Below are 22,550 nucleotides of genomic sequence, written 5' to 3' on the forward strand. Positions count from 1 at the left end.
TGCAGAGAGTTGGAGCTAGAAGACCGAAGATCTCTAGCGGGGAGGTATTTATGGCTAGTTGGATGTAGGGGGGTTCCAGGCCCAAGAAAGCCTTGTGTTGATCCTAGCAGCAACTGGGCGTCAGTGGAGACATTTTAGGGCTGGAGAGATGCGGTCCCTGGGCTTGAGGCCAAGGATAAATCTAGCAGTCCTATTCTGGATTAGTTGAAGGGGGCAAAGGGAGGATAAAGGAAGATTGAGGAAGAGGCTGTTTCAGTAGTCCAGCCTAGAGAGGACCAAGGCTCTGGAGACATTGAGTTTCTGGGGAAGGTGAGGAAAGGGAGAATGCCTCCGAGGTGGTGCAGCTTATAGTGGGCCTTCTTGGCAAGGTCTGCGATGTGAGGAGAGAAGGAGAGTGGGGAGTCAAAGATGACACCAATATATTTTGCCTCACAAGAGGCTGAGCGTAGGGGAGCCATGGAGGGTGGTCATAGGGTGGGAGGGGGAAGAAGGGAGCTGGGGTCCCAATTAGAAGAATCTGTCTTACTGGCATTAAGGCAGAGATAATTGGCAGCACACTATGCCTGAATAGCAGTCATACAGTCGGGGAGGAAGGGAGGTAGTAGAAGGAAGCTTGAAGGAGAGCTGTGTGTCGTCTGCATAATACTGGAAGTGAGGAGAGAAAGAGGAGATCAGGTGGGCCAGAGGGGCAAGGTAGATGTTGAAGAGCCACGGCAAGAGGACAGAGCCTTGAGGGACGCTGCAAGTGGAGAATGTGATAGGGGAGAGAAAAGAGCCCTTTTGAACCTGGGAAGGTCTGTCACAGAGGGATGAGGTCAACCAGTCCAGGGCCAGCCCAGTGATGCCAAGGGTGTCATGAAGCCCATTTGTCAAGGTGGCATGATTTACTGTGTCGAAGACAGAGGAAAGATACAGAAGGATAAGAACGGGTGGAATGTTGGAATCGTGATTTGAGAGCAAGTCTTCACAGGTGTTCAGGAGTGTAGTTTCCGTGCCTCTGGCTGCTTTGAAGCCAGACTGATGGTCGTGGATGCACAAGGGAGTGCTTGAGGGGTAGTGGGAAGGAGCAAGTGGCGAAGGAGCGATTACAGAACTCTGCCAAGGCTGGTGCAAGGGAGGCAATGTTGTCCTTAATAGTTCTGAGGGAGCTGGGGAAAACCTGTTTGGAGGAGATTTTCATAGAGAGTACTTGTCTAGAGACCTCATCCGGTGCTATATGCATGAAAGAGAAGAGAAGAGTAGGAGGGAAGGGGAGGGGGGAAAGGGAGGCCTAGAGCTGGGGAGGGATAAGAAAGGGGAGGAAAGTAGAGGAGAGTTAGGAGAGGATGGTGGACTATTGATTTGCATAGACATTCTGTCAGAGACATTAGTCTTTTAGTTGAGGCAGGGCACCCCTCGTGGAGTTAGGGAAATCTAGGTTTTCTCTTTATTTCCTGGTATAATAAAAGTTTATGCAAACAACCATTCCACCTGTGTGTCAGTCTCCTCCCTCTGCACCCTTACCATACCCAGAAGCTGATTTTAGTCCCTTCTTATGAAACATGAATTTTGATCCCTGCAATTGCTCTGTGTGGACAGACGTTCCTTTTTTGGAATTTTCAAAAGAGATGTGACTCGAAGAGTGAGGCATTTATTTCTTCTGAAAGTGGTCTTTTGAGTTTCATCTTTAAGAAAATGAATGTCCCACTGTTGCTTACCCGCTACAGGTACTTTAAAAAACAGAGCAATGGTTTCATATCCTTGATCAGAGCGGTTTTCAGTTTGTGTATGTCCCAGTCCATGGAAGAAAGCGCTCACTAGCTGAAACGCGGGGTGTTAGTTTGCATGATTACAGTTTTTGTAGCACCGAAAGTCAGCATTTACTATTTGAATTGTGACAATTAAATTACGAGATCCTCGTGGTCTCATTGCGCTCGATTGTTGGGCTGGACTGAGTGTCTGCTTTCATGTTGGATCGGGTGCCGTCCATACCTTTGAACTATATTTGCACAGGCAGTGAGAAAAAGCACTCGCATTAGTTTTCATATTTACGTGTCACAAGGACACGAGCAGTATGTGTTGTACCTTGGGAAAATACATCTCCCAGGCTCCCTGCGTGGCTTTATCCAAAAACGTTGGGCGCTTCAGGGACAACCCGGTCCTCGCCGTCATCGACGCCAGGAGCCGCATAAATCTGTCACTTACCGCCTATCGCTTAAATTTAAAAAACTATTCTCATTTGAGGTGAGTCATGGGGTATATGAAAGAAATGAGTGTTACTGGAAGTGCAGCGTGTACAGAATGTGGCGATAGTGAAGCGGCAGGTACAGGCAGTCTGAGAAGGGCAGACCATGTGCTGCAAGTTACAAGTCATGTGACCCACTGCCTCGACCCACAGAGTTAGTTACAACCATTACCGAACTGGCGCCACGAGGAAGCTAAGGCACTTGGAGCTTTTCAGAGACCAGAGATAAGGCTGAACAACCCTAAAGTCCATCAGATACGGGAAGTAATCAATCCCACCAGAGCAGGGCAACCGAAAGTAGTCAGCACCATACAAACAACGATATATGTCATGGCTCCCCAGGCTCCAGGCCTACTCAAGGAAATAAAAATGTGTTTGCTTAACACTAGGTCCCTGAAGAACCATGCTCGAAACATACATGACCTAATTATAGATAACCACCTGGACATACACTGCCTCATGGAAACATGGATACGTGACTCCAGTGGCCCCAAGTTAGAAATGGCGGTCCCAGAGGGCTACTCCATGTTTTTCACGAACAGGGAGCAAGGGCCGGTGGGTGGAGTGGCGATTATAGCTAGAAACGATTTTAATATGTTCATAATATGACCCCCTGTTGCTGGCAGGGGTGTAAAATCTCCACCTAAAACTAACACCTACAAAAAACAGCTGTATCAATCTCATAGTGATATATGGACCGCCTTCACCTATGGTAGACTTTAATGAAGAAATAACCCAGCTGTTGCGTAGTCTCAAGGAAACCAATACGGCCACTCTATTTGTTGGAGACCTAAATCAATGGAGGGGTGGCCCTGCTGCCAAAGAGACTTTGGAACTAGAAAAAGCACTTAACGATATAGACTTTAAGGTATGCAATAACGACCCAATGCACCAAAGGACAACCAGTTGGACTGGGTAGTGTCATGCAGCCTTGAAGTCAAAATTGATGGGACCATACCATGTATCTGGTCAGATCATCACAGGGTGGATTTCTCAATAACAACCCAGGGGCCAATGGCCAAAGTTAGGAATGAGCACAAAAGGATCCTTAATAGGAATTTCAACAAAATGCCCACGGTAGAGTTAGCTCATTGCGCAAATGAGGTAATGGTACAAACAACAGATACTGACTCCTGGTTCGGCACACAACACATTGTTTCAAGAACTGGTTGAGCGGGTAGCTCCTACCAGGTGGAAACTAGTCTGGGCTAATACAAAGCATCAGAAATGTTTCACTATCCTACTGATCAGCCTAAAAAGAGAGAAGTGAAAGTTAGATCTAAGGTGGGTAAAACAGCCAACCACTGAGAATAAGAACAAGTGGAATGAAGCAGAATCACAGTATAAACAAAACATCATAGAGTTCAAGAAAAGCTTCTATAACAAGCAAATAAACAGAGCATCAAACTCCACAAGTAAGCTCTTTGAAATTCTGAGATCCATAGAAAAACCCAAAGCACTATCTCCCCCGGCCCAACCCTCCGAGGACGACTGCCTAAAAGTACAGGAGGCCTTCAATGCTAAGATCTTGAAGGCAAGAGAAACAATCAAACCACTCGTGTCCCATTGACTCCTCCCCTCCCCACATACCCCCCAACAAATCTCGGGATAGACCAGCAAGAGCAGGGTGAGGCAGAAAGATTTGATTTCTCAACTATTACAACATTGGACATGAGGTCTTTCTTATTCACCATGAGACCAACGTCCTGTGCAGAGAATATATTACCTCCTTGGATTATTTTAGAACATAGAGATATCTTCATACCCTTCCTTACACGTCTTGTTAATGTATATTTTCGTGATAGCCACGTACCAGAATCTATTAAAATTGTCAGTTACCCTGTTAGTGAAAGAAACCAGGCTTAGACCACAGAGATCCCAGTAACTTGGGACCAACTGCCACTTTCTATTGAAGATTCTAGATAAAGCGGCTAAGCTGCAGTTGCAATAACATATTGCACAGGCAACAATCGGGATTCAGGCCGGACCACAGCACGGAAACGGCTATTGTTGATCTCCAGACCCAAATGCTCAGCATTAAGGACAAGGGCAGGTCAGGCATGCTGGTGCTACTGGACCTGTCCACAGCCTTTGATTTGCTAGACCATGAACGATATCTCTGGTTTTTGGAGCACATGGACGGATGTTCTTCGGCAATCAGATGGGTACTCGTCTTTTTTGCCAATCGAAGATCATAAATTCACTGGGGCAATGCCTTCTCGGCTTTGACGCCCATTAATTGTGGAGTACCACAGGGGGCTAGTCTGTCCCCCCTACTTTTTTTAATCTTTATCTTAGACTACTCTGTATAGTCCTCGAAGACACTAGAGTGTTCTTTACGAATTACACTGATGATACTCCGCTGTTGATAGAACTCAGTGGTAACTGCAAGACAGATGCCTGTAACCTCGAGACAGTTTACAACACAATAGAAGCCTGGATGACATCCAAATGGATGTGTTTGAATGGGAAAAAACAGTTACTGATTTTTGGCTCACTGCAGGCATGTGCCAAATTAGGACATGAATACGAGACTTTGCAGATCAAGGATGCCACCGTCAAGGTCCAAGAAAAGGTGAAGACGCTGGGCATCACATTTGAGGCATCACTAAATGCAGAGTCTCACGTTTGCAACTTAAGCAAAAGTTGCCAATACTGTTTACATCTGCTCAATCACATAAGACCATTTGTGAATGAAAAGAACTGCGCCATTATTGCCAGGGCCACCATCACCATCCTATCCAGGCTGCATTATCGAAATGCACTAATGTTAGGAGCTAACAAGGGTTGCATCGCAAGATGTCAGATCATTCAGAACAGCGCAGTGAGAATCATTAGGAGAACTAAAAGGGAGCATATAACGTCAGACAGAAGAGCCCTACATCGGCTGGTAGTTAAGGAACGGGTTACGTTTATGGCCATGACCATGGTCCATCGATTTATCCATGGGCAATCTGTAGCCTATTTGAAAGATCTTATCTCCCCTTACACACCTGGCCGATCGTTGAGATCTGAATCTAGGGCTCAGATCGTCTGCTCAAACTTCAAATGTACAAATGGGCTAGAGAGATCTTTCCCGGTAAAAGCAGCCCAAGCATGGAATGGACTACCGAATGCTGTCGGATTAGAGGGTAACTATCTGGCTTTCGGGAAGGCCATGAAGACAGCCATATTTAAATAGCTACTGTAGTTCCCCAAGGTTAACTAATAAGTACCTAGCTTTCCTGTCGCCCAGTATGTTTTTCCCCTGTCTAAATGTATGCCCCCTAATGCCTGCGGGCTTCGGCGCAGTATAAATGTAAAACATCAAAATAAAATAAAGTGCAGATTGGGAAGCGACTTTACTGGTCCTTGGAATGGTAAGGCTTTTAACAAACAGAATATCTTGGCATATTGCTATGTGCATGAACACTCCTTATGATCTGGCTAAGAAGAAGGCTCTTGAAAGAATCTCTGGGACAATCCAGCAGTGAGTCGGGCAAAGGTGTCCATACTGGTTTCTAAGCACTGTCTAAAATGCTAATTATAAAAAATAACCACACCTTGTCTCCTCAAAATATGATCTATAACAAAAACATCCACCACCCACCTCCCTCTCTTCAAGCTTTCTAAATACTGCTGAAAAGTGTTGAAGAGCAGGGGCCTTTTATAGCCGATGAGTCATCGTGCCCACATCTCTAATGCATTTAAGATGTTTAGTGAACCCTGAACACCATGAAAATTTGTGTGATTCAGTTTCACCCTAGTTTACAGTATTTCCATACATGCTTGCCGAAATGTATGATGGGGTGAGTGAATCATGGTAAAATGTTTGAATAATGGAGTGGTTGTAATGTGAACACTAAAATAAATATGTATCATATACTGAAGAATAGCCCTGTATTAGTAGGAGGATTCAAAGAGTTGTAACCCTTACACGATACAAGAATTGTTAACATACATCATGAAGATCAGTTACTTAATTTTTATTTTCCAGAAATTGTGATCATAAATTCGTTTGTGTTCCTGAAACTGAGCAAGTATTGTAATGTGCATGTTTGCATTTTACAAGTCAGAGCTTATTTTATTCTGCTAACATTATTGAACCAGAACTTTATTGTATGGTTAATCTTAAAATAGTGGGGAATGTATTAATAGACGTGATACCTTTGTTTGATTTTCAGATTTTTAAATGGACGGGAGACAATATGTTTTTCATAAAAGGAGACATGGATGCCCTCGCTTTCGGTGGTGGGGGGTAAGTCTTTGATTTGAACATGCTACTTCAATAACATATTTTTTAATACTTGACATTTGATGCTGTTGCCTTAAAAGAAAATCTCCAGTCCTCTTTTTCTTTGAGTTCACCCTAGACACCAAGTCCTGGTTGTTCCGCCATGCTTCACTGATGAACTTTCTAACACTGATTTCTTATCTATTCACTCCCATGGAACCCCTTTAACCCCAACATCTTCCCAACACAGTCAAGATATCTTCGTCTCACCAATCCAACATTCACATGACCATAAAGATGTATCCGTTTTTTTGGCACTACCCTCACCCCCAAATCCGATATCTAAACTTAATTTGTCACCAAAAGCAGCCCTCCAGACCTAGATGTCCACCCATCGCTGTATGCCTTCTCTACCTACACCAGTGTTCACTTCACTGATTGATGCACCCATTTAAACAATACTCAAGATAACTTCCTGTTATTTCTACTTCCCACTCCAGAAAGTCGCCACCTTCATCGCATCTCCTCCACCCTGTTTTCTGCCCACTGTTTTGTAAATGCATGCCAGTATAATGGCAAACAGAATAGTGCCCATATTAAGTTTTTAATAACACTTAGCCTACTTTCCTGCACGCATTTCCTCCCCGCATTTACCTCTGGGCATTTATCAGGACCCTTGAATACCACCGTACATATCAATGGCAAAACATTCCCAAAACTACCACAGATGACTTTGCTACTTTCTTCTCATATCATATCCATATTAAGACATCTTGTTACTCTTGCTTCCAGTTCCTCCTCCTTCTACTCTCCAGTCTCTATTGCAGCTCAGTGAACGCTTCCAGTGCCTCCGGTGTCAAAAATATATATATATTCTCCCTTCAAATCATTACAACCCTCTACCATGTTTCATCTGTCATCTATTGTCCAGTCCCTTATATTGGGCAAATACCACCCTGCTTTAAGATCATAGTGGTAATCTTCATCCTCTAGACCTCCTAAATAAATAGATCTTTATGTTGCCTCATATCTCGTATTTCATGTACAATTAAGCGACCCAAATGAACTTTACAATTACTTTGTCAACACCTCGGTGGACATACCATGGTTAATGGGAGCATGGCTCACACCCAGCTTTGGTCCCACCATGGCCATCATCATACATTGTGCGACAGTCACTTGGCCTTAGAAGGAGACTGGTTATCTGTGGGGGCCAGAATGAAGCCACCAGCTCTATGATAGGACCCCTAAGGGTGATAATTAGGGGATCCTTCAGAAGTTCCCCTAATCCGCTCTTGGTAATAAAGTGCAGGTATTGGGTCAGAGTTCAATTCGTGGGGGTTATGTTGATATTTCTAGGGTCCTCTGATATTTTGTTTTTTCCCTTTGTTTCGGCTCTTTGACCTTTTATGTTGTCATAGGGACTTCTACTAAGGTCCCTATGCCACTGCCATCGCTTTAATGAATATTGTCCTTGTCAGCCTATGAGGCTGCTGTACTAGGGGTGCTTTTTGAGCATCCCATTTTTGACCAATGATGATGGGAAGTAGGCTGGTGGCAGCTTGGTTTTACAAGGGGCACAAGCCGATTTACTGCACTGGTAGTCCAATGTCGATACCAAATGCAATTTTACCTAAGGAGAAGTGACCAAATCTATTTGACCGAAAATGGTAGGTAATGTGGCATATGTGTAATGCATAATAGGTGGGTTGTGGGGTAAGGGTAAAAGTTAGGGTTGGGAGAGGGTGTGGGGGGGGGGGCTCCCGCTGCATTAAAAGAAAAAGAAAAATGTTTTAAAAGTTTATTTTGATTTTCAGTTAAATAGATTCGGTCACTTCTAAATTAGGTAATTTTTTTTTCTATCAAATCTACTCCATCCATCCTTTATTGTGGCCATTGGTATATACAAATTTGTTTTGCGAGTTCTTTCCTCCGTCATTTTGTTTCTTGGGCTTCTTTTGTTCAGTGAAACCAGGAAGCAGCCCTAAATTGTCTTTTGTGCGCATTTAATCTGGCTGAGCCCAGCCATGCACCCTCTATAGTGGTTTAAACTGTTCAAGACCAGTTCCTGACCTTGAGCAGGCCATCATACTTTCTGTGGATGGGCCAGCTGATTGCCTGGCTAGCAAAACATTTTTTTAAAGTCCTTCTGTGGTTCGTGAGATGACCTAGGGACGCCTCTCTGGGTGAAATAAATAGGTAGACATTTCCACTAATTTATGAAATTTACAGAAGAAGCACATTTATCTACCTTCTGGAGTTTGTTTTACCATTGTTGGCTCGTTGCTGCATTTTTATTTCTATACTGGCTGGTTGTGTCCTAGGCTTAGCTCTGGTTCTAATTTTCAGCTGCTGTGCGTCATTCAGGGGCCTTCCGTGCCCGCCCAATGGTCCTCCTTGTCGGCTGGGCCAAGTTTCTCCTGATGGGGCAGTTTTGTGGCCCATTTAACCACTGTTCATTTTTACCACCTGGGAGTCCTGCTTTGGTGTGTGAAGCTGTGGTCGACCAAGGATATTGGACCCCATCTCATCTGGGCATTCCTGGTTCGCCCCCAACATTGTTTTCTTTGTAAGACTGCCTTTTATTGTAATCAAATATTTTTATTAAGTCTTTAAAAAATGTTGAAAATAATAAATGCCATTATAGTAAATGTTACAAGGAAAGGAAACAGGCAGTCAACCGGCACAGATGCCTACAGTGAAATCCAAGTCAATAACGGGAATGAACCCAATCTCCCACCCCGACAAAATGTGAATACTATAAACTACAATATAATTCAAACATAATGTACAAAACACATAATTAGCTAGTTTAAAACCCACCTCATTTCTAATACAAAATCCACATCTATCCTTGTTGTGTGCCCAACTTATATTGATCTACCAATGCCTTCTGCTAAAGGAAAGACAAAGAAAGCCAGAAAAATATTCAGAGGGAGATTAAATCAAAAACCATCTAGCAGGCGCAGGGCTCAGAGTCGGGTTTGGCTTGTGTGGTCCTTATTCCATAACCTAACGTAGTTCAAAAAAGCTGCTCCATTTAGCAAAAAAAGACTGTTAAATTGTCATAAATGATGCTTTTAATTTTCTCATGTAATTTTCTCACATATTGGGGAAGTCTACATTTTGCCCATCCAGTCCCCCAAAATCGGCATAAAGTTTGATTTCCAAAACGATGCAATTGCAGTTCTTGCTACAAGAAACATTGGCTCAAATTTTGAGTAGATTTTATTCACGTGAAAACATTGCTTTATAGTCCCCAATAGACCAGCTTCAGGCATGCAGGGTATGGTGGAACCAGTAATTAAGTTTATAGTATTAACTATATTCCTGTAAGCGTTGTTTGGGGATCCTGTTGGTGCACTGCCAACACATGAAGATATGCATCACCCCCACCACGGCTTCACCAACAGATTACCAACTCCACTTTTCATGTGTCCAACTCTATCCGGTGTTAAATACAACCTAGGTAATAGTTTAAAACTAAATGATGCCTCTTTTGCTTTCTTCCATATAGTTTTTCAAGTATCATCTGAAAACAATGTTTCTCCAGCATGGGGTCTGGCATGGATTCACATGCTCATGAATATTCCCCGTCGTCAGGCCGGGAATCCTCGGTAAAGAAAAAATCAGTATCAGTTTTGTTTCTGATCTGTCTTTCTCAGTAGTAACCAATCACTGGTCTCTGGGTCATACTGCCCCCAGCCAATGACTGCCCTCTCCGTAAGCCCCGCCTCTGGTAGCCATTCTCAGATTTTTACCGCACGCTCAAGTGTTGGGTGTCCTCGTGTTTAGCTCTCGAGCTTTTGCTGTGTTTTCACGCTTTTTTCAGAGATTTTCTCATTTTTCGGTCAAAGAGAGCCTCAAGCTCCACCGTCTCTATATCTGATTAACGGGGATCCGTTTTGGATTTTTCTACGCCCCTCAAGGGTGAAGATTTCGTCGAGTTACGCTTCTTGGAGGAGTCCAGGAGTTTCTGCGGCCTACCCGGACATGGCCCAGGAGAAAGGAAGCTCGACGCCCGGAAAGCTGTTCAGGGTTTGCCCTGGATGCCAGCTGCAGAATGTGTGAGGACAAAACTCACGTGGAGAAGGACTGTGCGTTTTGCAGGAACATGTCGGAACGGACCATCAAGGACCGACACCTTTGTCTCTCCAACTGGCTAGAAGGAAAGAGCCTGTCAGGAGGGAAGAAGAAGAAGAAGAAGAAGAAGAGCAAAGCACTGTGAGTCCGCGGGAACCGGGCGCGCTGAACGGTCGGGCTCCTCAGCTGCCAGGCATGGCGCATCCTCTCCAGCGCCATCAACCATGAGTCAACACTCTGGCTCAGGGAAGAGGAAGGCAGAGAACCCGGCGAAGGTTCTGGAGAGGCCCCGGTCGAGCTCGAAGGATCCAGCCAAGGGGGAGTGAGGCGGTGACCCTTCCCCCCAAGGTGAAGGCCACAGGCCCACAGAAGGTGGTAAAGGCCTTAATTCACCCGGCCAAGGCCTCTATCGAGGAAGTTGCGGCGGCCCTGGCGCAGCCTGTGGAGGCTACACCAGTGGAGGCGACCTCGGCGCCCAGAGTCTCCCTGCCTCTGCGGAGAGAAGCCTCTTTCAGGCCCATCGAGAAGACCCCTGTGAAGACCCCGGTGGAAAAAGAGGGGGGGGCGCGGTGGCCATTGTGGACACGGACACAGCCTCCGAGGAGGAACTGGTTGACGTCTTAGAGTGCTTCGACGAGGGCGTCGAAGAGGCCCGGTCCCACGGTAGGTATCCCGACGAAGAGGACGACGAGAGCGACGGCGGCACCGGCGAGGGTCCTAGTCACCCGTCGCTTCTGGAGCCGCAGGACAACTCTGTGGCCATTTTGTTGGCAATACAATCATTATGTTCGGAGATAAGGACGAGATTGCCCCTATCACCGACGGAGGAGCCGGAACCAGGCCCGACAGAGGAGCCAGAGCCAGGCCCGTCGGGAAGTCCCCCAAACAAGAGAAGACGGACCCATCCAGCCCCGCCTTTTCAGCCCTCGCGGCCTACTCAACCTTTGCCCACGTCCCCCGTCCCTGGAGATGACACAGGAACGAACACGGCCACGACTGGTACCGACGACGACGGCAGTGATGACGGGACGGTGCTCCCATTGCCTCCAGCCCGGGCCTCCCCGCTTGACGAGATCGGATCTTTCCATGCAGTGATCGCTAGGGCATCCAAGCTTTTTTCAGCTCTGCCCCGAAGAGAAGAAGGAAGGTTTCCTTTACCAACGGCGTGAGGCCAAGAGGAAGACGGTCCTCGCTGTGCCTCTGCTGGATGACATCTGGGACGAGGGTCTCACCCTTCTCAAGAACCTGTCTACGACGCCTGCCAAGGGGGATCGGTACGAGAAGAAGTACCGGGTCCCCGACGCGGCCCCTTTGTGCCTTAGGGCACAATCGACCCCTGACTCGGTCCTGTCATCTCAGCGGCGGCCAAGAAGAAAGCGGGGGAGGGGCATCGGCCTCGACGTCAACTTCTCCGCCGGACGGCGAAGAAAAGAAGCTGGACGCAATGGGACGAGTTATCTCGTCTGCGGCAACAACGATTAAGGCGGCCAAAGCCCTCGCGATCGTGGCCTGCTACGACAGGGAGTTATGGTACCGGATCGCCCCCCTGTTGGACTTCCTACCGGACGACAAGAGGGCCGAGGCCCTGGAGATCTTGCAAGAAAGCGAGGTGGCGTCGGACCACGCCATAACGGTGGCAACAGACATTGCCGACACCGGTTTCCGCCAGATAGGCAACAGCGTTTGCCTTAGACAACGAGGGTGGCTCAAGGCGACGGATTTCCGCCAGGACGTACAGGCCAAGGTTTTGGACATGCCGTTCGATAGGAACAACCTGTTTGGGAAAACAGTGGATGAGTCCCTCCAAGCCATCAAGGCAGACATAGAGACCGCTAAGGCCCTTGGCGATCTCCGGCAATGAAGGCTGTTCTTTTGGATCTCCGGAGGCAAGCAGGGTGCTTCCAAGGGATTCGGCGGTGGCTCCTCTACGTACCGCCAAGCGGCCCGCTCCTCGTCGCAGGAAGCCTATAGAGGACGAGGCAAGTCGGGTGGACCCTGCCGTCGTCGCCAGGGAGCCCAAGTCGGCAAGGCGTCCTCCAAGCAAGATTGAACCGACCATGGCGTCGGGCCCCCATCGTAGCACCCCGGTGGGAGGCCGGCTGGCGAAGTTCATCAGCGTGTGGGAGTCCATCTCCACTGACCGGTGGGTGCTGGACGCCCTGGCCCAGGGGCACGCCCTTGAATTTCAAAAAAAGTGCCCCCGCATACCACCCGTGGTCAGGAAGGAAAATCGCGTCCCTCAACTGCTGTTGGAGGTAAGGGCGATGCTCAAGAAAGGTGCCATCGAGCTTGTCCCGAAGAGGCTCCGGGGCTCCGGAGTATACTCAAGGTACTTCCTCATGAAAAAGAAGACAGGAGGATGGCGACCCATCCTGGACCTGCGACGACTGAACAAGTACATCAAGGCACAGAAGTTCCAGATGGTCACCCTTCCGCACGTGCTAGGACAGCTGGAGGAGGGCGATTTCCGGTCATCGTTGGATTTGGAGGATGCATACTTTCACATCCCCATTTTAAAAGGACACTGACCTCAGGTTCGTGGTCCAAGGGCGGCACTACCAGTTCTAGGCCCTCCCGTTCGGACTGAAGTCGGCACCCAGGGTTTTCACCAAGTGCCTCGCTCCAGTGGTGGCGCGGCTGCGCCTACAGGGCATCCACGTCTTCCCCTACCTGGACGATTGGCTCATCCGCGCAAGGACAAGGGAGCTCACCATGGAACATACAGCGAAGATCGTCCAGCTACTCGCGGACCTGGGGTTCTCCATCAACTTCCCCAAGTCCCACCTAGTCCCCTCGCAAGTCGCACTGTTTCTGGGAGCCAAGCTCGACACAGTGGTGCATCTGGCCTCACCGTCGGAGGAGAGGACAAAGGCCATCCTAGGCAAGGTGCAGCGTCTGCTGGCCACGGACGTGGCCAAGGTGAGGTCCATCAAGTCCCTCCTCGGGATGATGTCCTCTTACATATATCTCGTGCGCCTGTGCAGGCTTCGGATGCGCCCTCTACAGGAATTCCTCGACGCCCGCTGGATACAAGCAACAGGCAGCTTCGAAGACAGGATCCCTCTCAACGAGACCTTCCATTGAGCGATCCGGCACTCATCTGGCGGCAGGAACAGACTTTCAGACCCCCGCCCACCAGGTGACGGTGACAACGGATGCCTCCCTGGAGGGGTGGGGAGCGCACACCGGAGATCTTCACGCGAGAGGCCTTTGGCTCCCAACATACTGGAGCTCCGGGCAGTGTTCTGGGCCCTCAGGTCCTTTCTCCCGTCCCTCAAGGGCAAGGTAGTGAGGATCTTCACCGACAACACCACCACGATGTTTTACATCCGGAAACAGGGCGGAACCAGATCCCCAGCCCTATCCAAGGAAGCCCAGGATCTGTGGCATTGGGCCGTTGCTCAAGGGATGTTTCTGGTGCCGTTTCATCTGGCAGGGATAAAAAACACCATCGCCGACTCACTCAGCAGAGAGCTGCGCTCATGCCACGAGTGGGAATTACACCAGGATCAAGTGGACCGACTCTTTCAGCAATGGGGCAAACCCCAGATCGACCTGTTCGCGACGGCGATGAACTCTTAAGTGCCAGAGGTTCGCCAGCAGGTTTTCCCAACCGAGGAGCATGGGCAATGCTTTCTCGTTCCCCTGGGACGGCCTGTTCGTATATGCGTTCCCTCCATTGCCTTTGCTGCTCCTACTCATCAACCAGCTCAAGAGGTCCCGGTGCAGAATGATCCTCGTCGCACCGGCGTGGCCGAGACAGATCTGGTCCCCGGACCTTCTGGACTTGTCAGCGTCCCCACCAGTCAAGCTGTCGACGGACACACATCTTCTCTCCAGAGAAGGAAGTGCCATTCTTCATCATGACCCAGAGTCGCTGAACTTGCAGGCCTGGCTCCTGCAGCACTAGAGTTTGGAGGGTACGATTTCCCGGCCGACTGCAGAGAGGTTCTTGCGAAGGCCAGGGCGTCCTCAACTCTCAAGTGCTACAGACATAAGTGGAAGAGGTTCTCTATCTGGTGCCGGGCACAGAAGATTAACCCTCTGCAGATTACGGCCCCTCAAGTATTGCTGTACCTACTGTCGCTAGCCAAAGCTGGACTATCTCATGCTTCAATCAAGATACACCTGGCAGCGATTTCCCGATACACCAGGACTACAGGGCGGTCATCCCTTTGGTCTCATCGCCTGGTTAAGGAATTTATGAAGGGACTGTTTTGATCATTCCCGCCGGTGAAGGCGCCAGCCACAGCGTGGGAGCTCAACATGGTGCTGACCAGGCTCATGGGTCCGCCATCCTAGCCATTGCATTCGGCCCTGTTGAAGTTTCTGTCGTGGAAAACAGCGTTGCTGATGGCCATCACCCCCGCACGGCGCGTGGGAGAGATCCAGGCGCTATCCTGCAAGCCTCCATACCTGACCTTTCACAATATGAGGGGAGTGCTTAGGACGCACCCCTCCTTCATGCCCAAGGTGCCGTCGGACTTCCATCTCAACGAGCCCTTGGTGTTACCAGTCTTTTTCCCGTCGCCTTCGTCGCCGGCCGAGAGGACTTTGCACTTGTTGGATGTAGCTAGAGCGCTGAAGTTCTGCGTGGACCGAACAAAGAGTTTTCGGAGGACATCACAGCTGTTTGTGAACTTTGGACCTGTGAACCAAGGGAAGGCTCTCTCGAAGGCTTCCATTCCCAGATGGCTCTCCGGCTGCATCATGCACTGTCATTGTTTGGCAAACCGACCGTTGCCCGGCTGTTCGAGAGCCCATTCGACCAGAGTGGTCGCTGCTACCACGGCGTTCTTGTCTGGTGTGCGCCTGCTGGACATCTGCAGGGCTGCTACGTGGAGGTCGACGCACACCTTCACGAGATTCTACTGCGTCGACCGGGATTCCAGGGAGGAGTCCAGGGTCGGCCAAGCAGTGCTGCGCAACCTGTTCGCTTAAGGTGAGCCTGGTGAGGAGGTAAGAAATGCTTAATGTTGAGTTTTGATGTAATTGTTAATGTTGTGCCTTTGCAACCTTCTGTGGTTGTGCATGTGTGTACTGCTATGTATTCTTATATTCAAGAGCATGTGAATCCATGCCAGACCCCATGCTGGAGAAGGAACAAGTTACTTACCCGTAACTGTTGTTCTCCAGCATGGGTCTGGCATGGATTCACATGCGAACCCTCCCTCCTACCCCTCTGCGGCTCTTCAATTGGTCATGCTGCCACTTTACGTGCTACCAAATCTGAGGATGTCTGCCGGAGGCGGGGCTTAGGGAGAGGGCAGTCATTGGCTGGGGGGCAGTGTGACCCAGAGACCAGTGATTGGTTACTACTGAGAAAGACAGATCAGAAACGAAACTGATAGTGATTTTTTCTTTACCGACGATTCCCGGCCTGACGACGGGGAATATTCATGAGCATGTGAATCCATGCCAGACCCATGCTGGAGAACAACAGTTACAGGTAAGTAACTTGTTCGACCACGTCCATGTGCCATGAGTTTGTAAATGAGGGTGAGCCTTTATTGATTTTAGAAGTCAAACATCTTTACTATTTATAGATTAACCCAGTGGAAACATGATTTGCTCAAATTCTGTAAGAGATTTGTTTGCTACATCCTTGTCAAAGTTAGAAAGTCCCCAGTGTCTAAATTAATAATACTTTAATCTATCCTTCGAATGGATTGTGTCCTCCCACGTATTCCTTATCTTAGATATCTTGTCTCCCAGCATTGCTGCTTCGGAAATTGTTTTCACAAGAGGGCGCTCTGCTCAAAGCCGCATAGTCGTAGTCCCTCGAGGGCCGCCGTCGAGGGTCGACGTCATCCGCAGTATAAACGACTGAAGCCGCGCCCGTTAGCTCGGTTCCATTTTTCCAAGCACTGCTTCGTGTCACAAAACAGTGCATCAGTTTTTTTGGAAGAAATGTCCTAAGTGTGGAAAAAAGATATTGATAACCGACCCCCATCGTAATTGCCTTTGGTGTTTGGGCCCTGACCATCGGGTCGACGAATGTGGTTCCTGTCAGGCTATGACCAGCAAGGCTATTAAGGAACGGAAAGGTAAGCTGGCAGTGGGGGAGGAATCTTAGAAGTCTCCAAAAAGACAGAGTTTCGGGAGGGTCGTCTTTGTCGAGGCATTCTTTAATTCCGGTGCCAAAATCAACGCCTTTGTCAAAGCCTAGATCAATACCACCCTTTTCACTGCAGAAGATCTTCCATCCACAAACCCAGGCAAGAATTAATTAGATCTATGTCCTCTATTTACGAGGAGCAAGCCTCTGAAGAGGATGTTACTTCAGCTGGGGTTAGATATGGAACTAAAGCGGTTCCTGAGGAGTTGATAGACCCAAACTATAAGATGGCTGATCTTTATGATTGCCTTCAGACAGCCAGTGGCCTACATACTTCCCCTGAAGTAGAGTTTGAGAAGCCAGACCCTGCAGATCAGGCAGACTCTGGGTATAGAAACCTAATGGGAAGAGTCATTGACTTCATGGGATGGAAAACAGCTTCCCTAAGGTTTGACAAAGACGATATGACAGACATCCTTAGTGAGGGACCTCAAAGGACCCTGTCCTCCCTGTCCATAAGACTTTGCAAAAAAGAGTAATGGGAACTTGGGATACCCCAGAGTCTGGGCCTGCAGTAAATAAAGGTTTATAGTGAAGTACAGACCATCCTCATCAGATACTGAGTACCTGTCAAAGCATCCCTCGCCAGAAAGCTTGGTGGTACAAGCTGCAACCTCCACTAGACAGTCAGCTTACCCTTCGATACCACCTGATAGGGATGACAAATAAGTTGATGGTTGGGCCGGAAAGTCTTCTCTTCGGGCAGCATGGGCCTTACATCTACGAATGTAACTTGCAATCTGGCAAGGTTTACATACACCCTGTGGGACTGTATGACATCAGCAGCTGAACACATCCCAGAGGGCGAGGAACGGGATAGTTTCCTGGCAATAGTAAGAGATGGAGATGAGGCTATGGATGAATGCCTCCAGTCAGGATTGGACACTGCTGATAGTGTAAGCAGGTCCATGGAATCTAGTACGGTCCTACACAGATTTGTATGGCTGATGACATCTGGTTTTGCACCGAATGTGAAATTCAGGTTTTTCAATATGCCCTTTGACGGCTTGAGACTGTTCGGCAGCAACGCGGATGAGAGCTTGGAGAAGCTGCAGACCTCTAAAGCGGCAACTAAATTACTCAGCGCCGCTATAAGGCAGCCTAAGCAACACTCCTACGCAGGGTCATCTTCCTGGAGGAGCCATCCCTTTAGTTTCTACTCCTGTTTTGGAAGAGGGAAGGGACAGGCCAGTCAAAGAGGTCAACGGAGAAAACCCCCTTGTGGTGGAAGAGGGAAAGGTGCTAGATCAGCCTCAGCAGTGGCTACTACGTCCTCAGCCACTGCTGCAGCCGCTGCAAAGCCACTCTGAGGTCTTGACCCACAAGACCCCTGTGGGAGGCAGGATCACTCGGTATCTGAGCGAATGGCGGGGCATTACGTCAGATGCCTGGGCGCAAGAGATAGTGACCCATGGTTACTGCCTTCCTTTTCGGCAAAGACCTCAAGATCATCCACCGGGAACCAATTCTGTTAAAATTCCAGACCTGCTCCTTGTGCAGGAGATATTAGTCCTGCTAGAGAAAGGTGCAATAAAACATGCACCTGTAGCGGAGAGGAACAAGGGTTGGTACTCCCCTTATTTTCTCATTCCCAAGAAGGATGGAGGATTGAGACCCATCTTGGACTTAAGAAATTTGAACAAATTCCTCAGGAAGGACAAGTTCAAGAGGGTGACCCTTTCTCAGATCCTTCAGGCTCTTCAACTTCAGGACTGGCTGGTTTAATTGGACCTTCAGGATGCTTACTTTCATGTGCCAATCCATCTCAAGCACAAAGTACCCGAGGTTCGCGGTTACCAGTTCTCACTATCAGTTTCGAGTTCTGCCATTTGTGCTGACCTCTACCCGAGGGTTTTCACCAAGCGGATGGCTGTGGTGACAGCGAGTCTCAGGAGAGGGGTGATTCACGTCTACCCTTACCTAGACGATTGGCTGATCAGGGCAAGTTCACCCGAACAAGCCCAGGAACATCTGACCATGACCTGCCACTTCTTGCACAGACTGGGCTTCTCCCTCAATTACAAGAAGTCACAAATGATTGCACTCCAAAAGCTCGAATTCATCGGAGCAGTCCTGGATACTTCCTTGGGCAAAGCCTCGCCTCCCGAGGAGAGAGTGTGCCACATTCTGCAGATGGTAACAAGGTTTAAAAATGCCCATCATCTGCCGCCCTTCGATTTTCTGAGGTTGCTCGGCCTCATGGCATCCTGCATTTTACTGGCGCTAGAGGCCAGATTGAGAATGAGATCCCTTCAATGGTCCCTCAGGACTCAATGGTCCCAATTTTCGGGGGATATGTCAGATCTTCTGCAAGTCCCGACCAGAGTGGCTCAAGATCTTCTATGGTGGGCTTGTAAGGAGAAAATCCTCGAGGGAGAATCTTTTTGCCACCCATGGCCAGAGATAACATTAGTGACGTACGCCTCACTCACGGGGTGGGGAGCTCATACCAACGATCTGACAATCAGCGGTCTTTGGTCTCCATCGGAGTCCAAACTACACATCAACCTTTTGGAGCTGAGGGCAATCAGACTACTTCTGAAGGCCTTTCTGCCCTCTGTACGGGGAAAGAATGTCCTGATAATGATGGACAACACGGTGGCCATGTACTACCTCAACAAGAGAGGAGTCGTAGGGTCACTACCACTATGCAGAGAGGCAATGCAGCTCTGGTTCTGGGCAATGCAAGAAGGAATCTCTGTCAGCAGTTCCGCTAGCCGAAGAGCAGAACATGGCGGCAGACGCTCTGAGCAGGCAGAGCACAGTTTCTCACAAATGGGAACTAGCTCAGGAAGTCCTTCAAGAGATCTGTGCCCTTTATGGAACCCCTCAAGTGGATCTGTTCGCGACCAGTGTCTACAGGAAGGGCGAACTGTACTGCTAAAGGGAATTTCCTCCGAGAGCAGCTCTAGGGGATGTGTTTGTGGTGGACTGGGAATTTCCACTCCTATACGAGTTTCCTCCAGCCCTCGTGATTCCTCATGTAATCAGGAGATTGTGAAAGTTCAGGAAATCCATGATCCTAATTGCCCCGGATTGGGCCAGGAGGATGTGGTACCCAGACTTTCTGGACATGTCCATCTGCCCTCCAATACGTCTTCCACAAAGAGAGGATCTTCTCTCGCAAGAGGAAGGTTGTGTTCTCCATCCAGAGGTCAAGACACTCAACCTTCACGCATGGTTTCTGAGAGGCTGATCTATAAAGATTGGGACCTCCCGGATGACGTAATGGAGATCTTGCTTTCGCCCAGAAGGCCAGCAACAAAATCCTTATACCGGTGTTGTTGGAACAAATTCAGTAACTGGTGCAAGGATAAGAATGTGGATCCATTCTTATATAATGCTCCTACAGTACTTTCTTTCCTTTTACACTTGGCTAGTTTGGGGCTCCAAGTTAGTACAATGAAAGGATATTTAGCAGTGCTATCTATTTTTAAGCACTCCTCTGAAGAGGTTTCTTATTTTAAAATGCCTTTAGTTACCCAGTTTCTAAAAGTACTAACTAATGTGTACCCTCCAACACCTTTTCAGGTACCCATTGGGATTTAAATTTAGTTTTCAAATTTCTCATATGTGCCCCTTTTGAGCCTTTACATTCTTTCCCGTTAAGGCTCCTCACTTTGAAAACAATTTTGCTAGTGGCTATAACATTAGCCCACAGGGTGAGTGAGTTGCAGGCGCTCTCTTGTAAACCTCCTCACACCCTTTTCCATAAGGACAAGGTCATTCTAAAAGTCAAACCATCCTTCTTACCTAAAATAGTCTCTGATTTACACCTGTCACAGAAAATTACCTTACCCTCTTTTTACCCTCCACATGCAAGTAAAGAGGAGGAGAGATTGCACAGACTGGACCCAAAAAGGGCTCTCAGTTTCTATATTTCTAGACTAGCGAATTTCCGACAAAGTGACCAACTGTTTGTTGGATATGCTGGACACAAATTGGGCCTTGGAGTGTCTAAACAAACTCTATCCAGATGGATAATTCTGGCAATTTCGAAGTGCTACATATTGGCTGGGAAGGAGCCCCCAGATGGGCTAAGGGCTCATTCAACCAGGGGCATGGCAACTTCCATGGCTCTTCAGAGGGGTGTTCCGGTGCAGCATATATGTGCGGCGGTCACCTGGTCGTCAATGCACACTTTCGTAAACATTACTGCTTGGACTTTACATTTTATCAAGGAGGCCCCTTTGCAAAAGACATCCTTCAGTCCATGATTGAAATATCTAGTACTCCCCCCCTCCAAATTCTTACTGCTTTGGGAGCCTATCTAAGATGAGGAATACGTGGGAGGACACAATCCATTGGAAGAACAAGTTACTTACCAACTGTAACGTTCTTTCGACTGGATGTTCCTCCCACGTATTCCTCATCAACCCTCCCAACCTACCCCTCCGTACAGTTTACGCCAGTTGCACTCGAACTTTCTTAAGAGCCGAATGTCTTTGAAAGCCTGATCAACTGATGCGACCATTAACAACGTAAAAACAGAACTGAGCTAACGGGCGCGGCTCGAGCCCTTTATACTGCGGATGATGTCGACGCTCGACGGCGGCCCTCGAGGGACTACGACTCCACGGCTTCGACCACAGCGCCCTCTGGTGAAAATGTTTTCCGAAGCAGCAAAACTGGGCGACAAGATATCTGAGGTGGGGAATACGTGGGAGGAACATCCAGTCGAAAGAACGTTACAGTTGGTAAGTAACTTGTTCTTCTCAGAGATATGGTAAGTTTCTTTATGTGATTCAAAGGAACAGATCTGTCCCCGAAGAAATAAATGAGACAGCAGTTCATACCGTATCTCCAGTTAGCAAATGCTCAACCCTTATGTGCTGGACTGAAGTCTGGGTTAAGTTCAATGTGAGTGGCAGGACCCGAAAAAGTTGTTAATCTGATTTTGCTTGAAATGTTGTCCCAAACCTTTAGGGTTGTCTTGAGTGAGTAATTCCTACATAGCCAACGGGTTATCCTTGCGATGGAGTCAAGGCATGTACCTCAGCAGTTTCCTTCCAATGTCCTTCTCCAACTCCTTCCAAGAATTAGGATCAGTCAAATCTCTAAACAACTGAAGCAGCCGCCTATAAATATTGCATTATATTTGGAAGAGCCAGCTCGCCTGTGCCTCTTGTGCAATATAGTCCTAGATAATATCAGCTGAATTATCTATTGTTCCCATATCGCTGTTCCATACAAATACATAATCAATTCTTGAAGAAATACAGTAGAAGTGTGAATAACAAATACGTAACTGGATGGGCAGGCCTCCGGGAATCTACCAAGCTACTTTCGTCAAATAAAGCTAATGATATTAAGCTTCATGTGTGGCACCTCGTTGGAAGCCTTTTGAGACAACATAATTAGGCTCCATAGTTAGATTAAGATCACCAGTCAAAATAAATCATCCTGGGAATCATTTTCTTTAGAAAAGAATGTAGGAAATCATTCTGCTTTTCATTTTCACCATATATTTGCGGTTTAACTCACCCACAATAAATGGGTACCTATCATCACTGCCTGCCATAATCTTTCAAAATGAAGCTAACTTTGCGGCTTAGCAGACTTCAGACTATTGTTTTGCTTCGCTGAAGCCGTAAATTGCTTTGTGGAACCATCTTCTGTTGGTGGGCACCCCTTCTTTATTCATGAAGTCACTGAAACCTGCTTCTGCATCCATCTTTCAATTTTTGCTGGTGGGCCCCATGCCAAGCAAGGGAGATTGTTTGTTTTGGTAGTCTGGGCTCTCATTGATCCGGACTTCAAGCCCTTAGGACTGGCTCCCTTAAATCGCCATATATAAGAAGAGTTATACTAGGTTGTTTTCCCTTACTGCAACCATATTTTCAGAAACATCAAACCTGGGTTGGGTGGGTGCGTGGGTCGGTTGATTGGTTACTCATGATACATACCAGCCA

The 22,550-nt window shown here is 48.0% G+C and overlaps 1 protein-coding gene across 6 annotated transcripts in view; it reads left to right on the forward strand.

Annotated features, from left to right (window-relative positions):
- OXR1 (oxidation resistance 1) overlaps positions 1-22,550 on the forward strand; it is a 3,084,878-nt gene that overhangs the window by 2,971,575 nt on the left and 90,753 nt on the right. For all 6 annotated transcript variants that reach the window (XM_069621494.1, XM_069621497.1, XM_069621492.1 and 3 more), the window contains one exon: positions 6,388-6,461. In XM_069621494.1, the coding sequence (XP_069477595.1) occupies positions 6,388-6,461 (74 nt within the window). The remainder of the gene's footprint in view (positions 1-6,387; positions 6,462-22,550) is intronic.

The sequence above is a fragment of the Ambystoma mexicanum genome, chromosome 5q, assembly GCF_040938575.1.
Source record: "Ambystoma mexicanum isolate Mex_15411 chromosome 5q, UKY_AmexF1_1, whole genome shotgun sequence".
Lineage (NCBI taxonomy): Eukaryota > Metazoa > Chordata > Amphibia > Caudata > Ambystomatidae > Ambystoma > Ambystoma mexicanum.